Source organism: Microtus ochrogaster, unplaced genomic scaffold (genome assembly GCF_000317375.1).
Source record: "Microtus ochrogaster isolate Prairie Vole_2 unplaced genomic scaffold, MicOch1.0 UNK91, whole genome shotgun sequence".
NCBI lineage: Eukaryota > Metazoa > Chordata > Mammalia > Rodentia > Cricetidae > Microtus > Microtus ochrogaster.
The window spans coordinates 482,843-492,615 of NW_004949189.1; the positions used below are offsets into that span (position 1 = coordinate 482,843).

General features: G+C 45.5%; 1 protein-coding gene across 1 annotated transcript; it reads left to right on the top strand.

Moving 5' to 3' along the window:
* Nucleotides 1-8,132: 8,132 nt before the first annotated feature.
* Nucleotides 8,133-9,059, top strand: LOC101984734 (olfactory receptor 5AU1). Its single transcript, XM_005370967.2, has one exon. The coding sequence runs from the start codon at nt 8,133-8,135 to the stop codon at nt 9,057-9,059; it is 927 nt and encodes a 308-aa protein (XP_005371024.1).
* The last annotated feature ends 714 nt before the right edge of the window (nt 9,060-9,773 follow it).

Consider the following 9,773-nt stretch of genomic DNA (forward strand, 5'->3'; position numbering starts at 1 on the left):
AGCATTCTGTTCTGTTTACTCCTCCCACCTATGTTTTAACCTATCAGGGCAAGCAGCTTCTTTATTTAATTAACCAATGACCTTCCTCCATCATTATAGACTGTCTATAGTGTCCTGTGATAGACTGTCTATAGTGTCCTGTTATAGACTGTCTATACTGTCCTGTTATAGACTGTCTATACTGTCCTGTGGTAGACTGTCTATACTATCCTGTGATAGACTGTCTATGCTGTCCTGTGATAGACTGTCTATACTGTCCTGTGATAGACAGTCTATACTGTCATGTAAGAGACTGTCTATATGGTCCTGTGATAGCCTGTCTATACTGTCTTGTGACAGACTGACTATACTGTCCTGTGATAGACTGTCTATGCTGTCCTGTGATAGCCTGTCTTGGGTCACCCCACTGTTATAAATGACAACAGTGGGGATGTGGTTACTTGGGTGTCTTTCTGCCACGGAACAGCAGTGTGCTGCCCTGGTAGACACCACCTCTTCCTGTGTCTTCAGGATGCTGATGAGGTGACTTTGAAGAAAAATGGAGCAGTTACAGCTTGGTGTTTTTCCAGATCTCAGAGTCCCCCAAAACCAACATGGAGACTGAGTCCTGTATGTAAGGCATAGAGCCTTTATTCAAGTTCAAACTCAGACTCTGTGTGTCCAACACACTGGCACATTCATAGGCCCTAGCTCAGTGGGTTGGGGTTTTATCACAGCAGAGGTTGGGGTGAGGGATTGGCTGACGTTTGTGTGGGGCGGTCCTAGTGAAAGGGATGGGTGTGCTGGGCTAAGTGATCTCAGGTGATCCTGTCTACATGGTTGAAATGTTCGATATTTCCTTTGGAACGTTAGGCACTTTTTCCTTGGATGGTCTGTTCCTGGGTGGTGCCTGGGTGATCTGATCTGAAACTTGAGTCCCTACTGAGCTTGCGTGGCTGGGCTCTCTACATTTGGCTACTTCCTATGGTCTGTATTTATTCTCAATTTTTATCTTTCAACAAATATTATTTTATGATCCGGTCAAAAGACCAAACTACGGGGATGATATGAACCATTTAGTGCTATAAACTCTTTTCCTGGAATATTCCGAAGATTTTACCTGAAAGTTACTGAGAATTGCATGTGGTGCACATGTCACAAACATGTCATTTTGTTTTCTCACGAGTGTCCTGCTGCTATTACAGCTCAGACTGTGAACCCTTGGTGTCCTCTTCCGGATAACAGCCTCATGGATTTCGGGTTTGCACCCACTTTGTACTTCCAGTGTGTGTGTTTTCAAACACATAGTACCGTGTTGCCAAGTTGTGTTTCTATGGTAACTACGGATTACCTGCTTTTGCATGAAGCTCTTTCGTTTGTTGGCGATCCACTGGTGATGACTTGGTCAGCCCTTTGCTGAGTTTGGGTTGTCCTTCACCCCGGGATGCTCTCACCATACTTTAATGCAGAAAAAGGTCTTCCCACTCTGTTAGAATTCTAAGAGGGCCACTGATTCTGTTTCTTTGCTTAATTTTTATTTATTTTTGGCAATTGCAGCAATTTTGGGCAAATAGTTGGGAGGGTTTGCCTCAGTCTAGTTGTACACTTATATAGAAAACCTTTTAAGCACGGTGTGCCCTGTTGACGAAAATACACACGAGGTCTTGGAAAAACATTTTCCAGCCGCTGGTCCAGCTGTGGAGTTGTCTGGGGTGGACTGGAGACTTTCATTTTCTAATTACCTGAAAGGCTGCCCCTTTCCTCTTCCCTGGCTGCTGTCAGTGCTCAGGGAGCAACACCACCAAGGAGTTCTCAGAGACCCGCCCCCACCAGTGGGACCAGGAAGTGCGCTAGACAGGGCTGACACTTGGTGGGTGGCTCCCCTCTGCTTGTTGAAACCCTGTCTTTGAAGTGGGCTTTCCCTCCTGGTGCACAGTGGGACTTGTGAGATGGAGCTAAAGGACAGGAAGTGGTTTTCAGCGCGTTCTGTGATTATAGTCATAGAAGGAAGGTTCTGTGCTCGCGGAGAGCCCAGAACAGTGACAGTCGTCACCACTGTGACTCAGAGGGAGTTAGGTAAAGGGGTCATGGTGAAAGCTCACCCTTGGCTTGAGGATCGATGTGCCTAAAGAACTATGAAAGACTCAGGAAGGCAAGATGCTTGGTAATGAACTCTCAGTACACCCAGGAGAGAAGAAACAAAAATATCCAAGCCCTGCCAGATCCATTGGATAATATCTGGTATCCCAGCAGATTATTAGACATGGAAACAGACAGGAAAATATGATCCATAAAGAGGAGAGAAGCAGAAGGCAAGCCGGAACTGACATGCTGGAGTTAGCTGAGAAGGTACACGAAAATAGCTGTATTCAGTAAATACAAAAATACAATGGCAGAGCAAAGAAATGGAAACCAAAGGAAGATGCACTCAAAACTGGAGATGAAAATGACAGGGTCCAAGTGAAAATATACATCGGAAAGTAACAGATTAGATACTGCAAAAGAACCAGCAGAGGGAGGCAGAGGTGGGAGGAGCTTTGAGTTTGAGGCCAGCCTGGTCTGGAGAGCAAGTCCCAGGACAGTCAAGGCTGAACTGCTGTGGGATGATGTTCCACTGTGAAGATTTGTCACTTGTGTTGATTAATAAAATGTGGGTTGGCCAGTAGCCAGGCAGGAAGTACAGTCAGGGCAACCAGAGAAGGAGAATTCTGGGAAGAGGAAAGGCAGAGACGTAGTCAGTAACCAGCCAGATGTAGAAGAAGCAGATGAGAATGCCTGACTGAGAAAGGTGCATGGTTAAACATAGACAAGAACTGTGGGTTAATTTCAGTAGTAAGAGGATGGGGAGGCTTTGCTAATCAATTATCTTCAAGAGGTGTGTGTTTTCTGGGACTGAACAGCTGTGGAACCAGGTGGAACAGAAACTTCACTACACAAAGAAACCCTCTCTTGAAAAACTAAAAGTAAAAAACAGATATTGCAAAAGAAAAGATCCACGAGCTTGGACGTATAGCAATAAAATATACCTAAAGAGAAACTCAGAGGGAATTAAACAAGTAGATGCTCTAACTGGAGCGTCATTCCATCTGGGCTTCAGACAGCTCAGCGTACAGGTGACTGCAATACCTGGGACAAAGAGAACATCAAAGTGTGATTTCAAAGTGGACTAAAATAATACACCCACGGATTTAATAAATACAAGAAGCCCCAATTCGGGGAGCACGAAGAAATCCACAGAGGTCATACTGCAATCACACTATTCAAAACAAGTAGTAAAACAGCTAGATAAAATGTAACAGCCTCACGGAGAGCCAAAGACAACAGCTGACTTTTCACAGGGAGTAGTGACATCAGGAAGACAATGGACACTCTGAACAGGGAGAGCCACCTTGGAAAAGTATAAAACAATGTTTTCAGACCCTCAGATGGAAATAATTCACTACTAGTAAACTGCCGCTGTGACAAGTGTTAAAGAATGTCATTCGGACAGAAGGGAAACAGTGAAGGAATTAGAAGCACTGAGATAGTAACAACATAGGTAGTTATAAAAGATTATTTTTCTAGGTTTTGAATCACTTTAATTTGTATTGATTTTAAACAATATTTTAGAAATTATAGCATTGTATTTTGGGACATGTGTAACAACCCCATAGAATGGAAACAGAGGCAAAAGTCTAGGGCTGGGCGAACCCTAGGCATGTGCTACTGAGGTTGGTCTGTGACGTTCTAAACTCCAACTAAAGTAACAAAAAAGTCAGAAAAGAATATAAAACACAACAATAATGGAAAAGAAGGAAAAGAAGGAGCAGGGGATTAATCACGAAAGGACAGCTTAACCACAAACTCAAGCCCGAGTATGTCAAGTGAAAACCAACTGTTTGGGCTTGGGGAATAGATCAATAGTTAAGACCACTAATTGCCCATCTAGAAAAACCAGTTCAATTCCCAGCATCCACTTGGTTGTTCACAACTACCTATAATTCCAGCTCCAGGGGACCTGATGCCTTCTTCTGGCCTCCTCAGGCATCAGGCACACATGTGGTACACGGATGTACGTGCGGGAAAAAACCCATACACATAGCAAGAATCTGTGTGGATTAGTCATACCACTGATTGACTCTGAGTCACCAACAGTGTATCATTGACACATTAAGAAATAAAAACATTTCCCCAGAGTAGTTTAATAAAGAATGAGCATAGATTTAAATTCTATACTTAATGCTCCCTGTGTCTTCTGTCCTGTCTGTTGCATAACTGTGTGACTGTGTGTTTCTGTATGAGCTGTGTGTGTCTGTGACTGCCTGCCCCTCATAAAAGGCTTTGTTCTGTATTTATTGAACAGCACAGAAAACATAACATGGGTGAAGGAATGAGATGCTTTACAGAAATCTATAGCATAGTTTTACAAGGGATCGAGTCACTGGCTCCAATTGACCAAATGACCAGATAACAAGCATTGTTTCCCGGGTGATAGAAGGATGCCTCTAACGCTTACAGTAGATTCAGAAAGTTGCTTTCAAGTTCTGTATTTGCTGCTTTCAGCAAAGGATACAAACGCATTGTTCTGTGCCAGGGCATGGAAGAGAACATAGTTTATGACTGCAGCTATGTGATGGACAGTGTTGGCGCACACCTTTAATCCAGCACTTGAGAGCCAGAGGCAGGTGGATCTCTGAGTTTGAGGCCAGCCTGGTCTGCAAAGTGAGTTCTAGGACAGCTAGGGCTACACGGAGAAACCCTATCTTGAAAAAACAAACAAAAAACCAGCAAGCACTCTTTTTAAAGATATATTTATTTTAATTATTTATATGTCTGTGAATATGAGTGTGGGTATCCTTGGAGGCCAGAGGTATTAAGTCCCCTGGAGCTGGAGTTGTTTGTGTCTTCTGCAAGAGAAGCATGCGTTTCTAACCTCTGAGATATTTCTGTAGCCCCAGCAGACACTTTTTGGTCTAGAGTTCTTAGTCTATCAAGAAGGAAGAACAATCTTTTTTTTTAAATATTTATTTATTATGTATACAATATCCTGTCTGTGTGTATGTCTGCAGGCCAGAAGAGGGCACCAGACCTCATTACAGATGGTTGTGAGCCACCATGTGGTTGCCGGGAATTGAACTCAGGACCTTTGGAAGAGCAGGCAACGCTCTTAACCTCTGAGCCATCTCTCCAGCCCGGGGAAGAACAATCTTAAATAGGAACTTAGTAATGATATTTCAGAAGACGGCAGACAAAAACTGAAATAAATACATGATTGTCACAATGGTGGCACATGCCTTTAACCCTAACATTTAGGAGATAAAATCAAGCTGTCCTCTCTCTCTCCCGGTTTTATGAGACAGGGTTTCTCTGTGTACCTCTGGCGGTCCTGGAGCTCTGTAGACCAGGCTGGCCTCGCACTCACAGAGACCCGCCTGCCTCTGCCTCCCTGAGTGTTAACACGGTCTTAAAGGACAGATGTTTTGTTCTTCCCTAATTTAAAGTACAGGTGGTGCTGTACGAATGCTGGTTAGCTGGCATATGAGGACAGCCTCTTTTGCTGCTACAGAGTAAACAAAGCTAAGTTTACAGTTAAGGTAAAGCGTTTCTGTGGGGTGATGATCCGTAAGTTGTCAGGGATCTGGTGGGGTTCATTTCCCTATCCCCAATTTCTCTGTCTCCTGACTCCTCAGGGGCAGAGACTCTTGGAGATAACAATATCACAACACACCTTAATGGGTCTTTGTGGGACCAATTATTCTCCCTTCCTCACCAGGTCCCACCATGAACACTTTCTCCCTAGTTGTGATCTGCCCAAAGGGAAAGATGGCCCTGGGGAGTCTCTTGCCCACACAAGACTGGGGGTGAGGGGTTCACAGAGAAGGGGCTGCCTCACTCCTGACTCTGTGAGATCCCCAGATTTAGTTGACAGACACACCTGCCTTTGTCTTCACGGCTCTCTCACTGAAGGCTTGTGCCATCAGGTCAGCAGCTTCCAGAACATCTCAGCTGGCATTTGATGACTGCCAGGTAGCCCAGATGTCTGCGAATCGTTACCTATCGGCAGAGCTTCTGGAGAGAGGAGACTGTCCAGGACAACCACCCTACTGATATCCAGGACACAGAATTCTAGCAAGCTAGGAAGGATATGTGGCTCACGAAGGTCCGTGTCCTCGTGGAAACATCCTATGGTTCAGAGACCACCTGTTGTGAAACCGTTGGAGTTCTTGGCTCATCTGTAGATCTGTTGGATCCGATTACTGCAGTTGAAACCTGGGATCTGCACACATAGTAAGGCTCTGGGTGAAACACTGCTTAAAAACTGTGAGAACCACTATTGCTCGGAGTCGCTGGCTGTGTTGCTGCCTGGTGCACTTCATATTTTTCTTCCCTGTTTTGTCCCAGCGGGGGTAGGGGAGTGGAGTATAAATAAGTTTCCTTTCAACTCCTTCGCTTACTAGGTGCTCCATTCCTAATCTTTTATTTTTATTGTTTTGTTTTATGTGTATGGATGTTTTGCCTGTGTGTATTTCTATGTTTGTGCCCAGGGAAGCCAGGAAAGGGCATTGTGTCTTCTGGAAGTAGTTACAGATGGTTGTGAGCCACCACGCATGTTCGGGAATGGCGCCTGGGCCCTCTGGAAGAACAGCTAATGCCCTTGGCTACTGAGCCCTCTCTCCAGCCCCTCCTCCATCTTTTAAAAACCAAAGCTTACTTCAAGTTTCCTTCCTCTGAGGTACAAACTGCCACCCACAGAATGGTTATTTCAAAGCATACCAAATACCAACTTTTCTTTAAACCAATTCCTTTTAACCAATTCCTTGTATTCTGGAGGATTTTTTAATCTATTGCAGATTGGAGAAGAGTGATAAGCAATGAAAGGGGAGAGGGAGAGACAGCCTGCCCCACTGGAGGGTCCCCTTCATCTGCCCAGTCAGTCACTGGGTACAGCCCTAGTTTTGTGTTGTTGTTTTTCTGGTTCTATCTATTTTTCTAATCAGAGAAATACTGACAGATTTGTTACCTAAACTGAAACAGGTTTCCGAGGGAAGAGGTTGCTAAGTTGGATTTCGAGAAGTTCTACTCTACTTAATGATCAGCTCCTCACTTTCTTGATGTTCTCGTAAGTCATCTCCACCGCGGAGGTTCGCGGTTATTTCTCTGAAGTCCTGTAATTTGCCTGTGAGTTAAGTTGGCTTTGACCCCGATGGCGCTGACCACGAGCAGCTCTAGAAGCCCACATTCTGCAGGACGGGAGTTCATTATAAAGTAGCCCCTGTTCTGGCAGAGGAGCCGTGGGAGCGGGAGCAGGCGATGTTTCCAGGACGCACCCTCTAAGTAGGGAAGATATTTTCACAGACTTCAGCCTTACAGGGAGCCTGATCCTTGTCTGCCAATAGCCCCCGCATTCAGGGTGATTTTGTTTACAGGAAATGATGCGTACTTTCATAAACAGAGGTGGGAGTTTTCGCTTGTTGGATGACCGCTAATCCACAATGTCAATTTGCTCATTATACCACCCCCATCTCTCCATAGCTTCAGTCACCACCATCTGTAGGGAACCATGGCAACTAGAACCAAACTATGCTGCATCCGTAGGGGTGGGTCTGTCTCCCCTGTGAGAACAGCCATTGCGAGCATCCCTTGAATTCCCTTAGTGTGCTGGTCTGCGTTCAGGTGATTTTCGCTTTGCTCACTCAGTTTTTACAATATTTTGAGATAACTGCTGTTCTTACTCCACAGATGAGAAAACCGAAATGCCGAGGTGTAAAGTCATCCCCCAGGGGACACACAGTCAGCCACGAAGCCCCTGCTCACTTTGTGTTACACAGAATGTGCTGCTTGTAGCCTCTGAGCTCCCTGCCACCAGGGATTCTAGACTTTCTTAGGCGGGAATGCAGTTATGTACACAGGAAGCTAAATGTGGAGTCAAAGAGTCAATGTCTCATTATTTAAAATTGTTATGATCTCAGAAAGATTAATTTTATATAGCCATGATATTTCCCATTGCGTCTCAAATAACGCTTACTAATCGACCAGCCGAACAAGTTGAGAAGGCCCTCTCCATGGCAGCCCCATCTACAAAGCCAGATCTCTTCCAAAGGTCCTGATCTCCAGGAGCAAACTGGGTGTTCCCCCTCTGCTGCAGTCTGTCTACTCCGGAGCCCCACACAAATATGGAAAGGGCAAACCTGAGCCAAGACGTGGAGTTTGAGCTCTTGGGCCTCACCAGTGACCCCCAGCTCCAAAAACTGCTCTTTGTGGTATTCCTGGCCATGTACGTCATCACGGTGCTGGGCAACCTGACCATGTTCTTTCTAATCCACGTGAGCGCCGCTCTGCACACACCCATGTACTCCCTGCTCAAAAGCCTCTCCTTCCTGGATTTCTGCTACTCTTCTACGGTGGTCCCCCAGACCCTGATGAACTTCTTGGCTAAGAGAAAGGTCATCTCTTATTTTGGCTGCATGGCTCAGATGTTCTTCTACGCGGGCTTTGCCACCAGCGAGTGCTATCTCATTGCCGCCATGGCCTATGACCGCTTCGTCGCGGTTTGTGATCCTCTGCTGTACCCGACCATCGTGTCTCCGAATGTCTGCGCAGCCCTGGTTGTGGGCTCCTACAGCGCAGGGTTTCTCAATTCTCTTATCCATACAAGCTGTATCTTCAGCCTGAACTTCTGCGGTGCCCACGTGGTCACTCATTTCTTCTGTGATGGACCGCCCATCCTGTCCTTGTCCTGCGTGGACACTTCGCTGTGTGAGATCTTGCTCTTCGTTTTTGCAGGTTTCAACCTTCTGAGCTGCACCCTCACCATTCTGATCTCCTACCTCTTAATCCTCATCGCCATTCTTCAGATGAGCTCCAGCCAGGGCAGGTCCAAGGCGTTTTCCACCTGCGCGTCCCACCTCACTGCTGTTTGCTTCTTTTTTGGCACCACACTTTTTATGTACCTGCGCCCTAAGTCCAGCTACTCCCTGACCCAGGACCGCACGGTGGCTGTCATCTACACAGTGCTGATTCCGATGCTGAATCCCTTAATCTACTCTTTGAGAAACAAGGATGTGAAGGAAGCCTTAAGAAAGATTTGGGGCTGGAAATGAGCGTATTGACTCACGAGTCCTTAGATAGCTAAGAGAGTTTTACCCTGTGTGGTGCTGCCCCGAGGATGTTCCCACGCACACCCTGTGAAGCGTGGGCATGCCTGCTGGTCTGCAGGAGCTTCTGGAACTACCCGCCAGAACTGTTGGCTTCACAGAGACTAAGACTCTAGAAAGACCTTATGCTCTTGCCTGATTGGACTCCTTGGCCAAGGTAAATCATGGCTTTGTCCTGATACTTTACTCACAGTTTGAAGCTTGTGAACACTTTGTTTTCCTATGAGAAACAGACACTTCTGTCATTCAGATTAAGGTCACTCTGCTGGGCACAGCGACTCCTACTTTCAATCTTAGCCCTGAGGGAGGAGAATCATGCTCAGCTACTCAGGGAGACCCGGATGCAAGAGGAAACCATCAAATTAAGCAAAATAAGTCAGATGATGAGAAACAAATGTTACATGCTTTCTTTCATTCCTAGATCCGAGATTTGATGTGGATATATAAATCTCATCGTGCACACACACACACACACATGCACACACATGAGGGGGACATGAATGGTAATAGGGGGAAATGGGGAGTCAGTGTGGTCAGAGGACATGATAACCTTGTACAAAATTATATGCGTCACAATGAATATAAGTCAATAAAAGTTATATGAAATAAAAGCCACACACACAAAAGAGTCTCTCTCTTTTTTTTTTTTTTTTTTTTTTT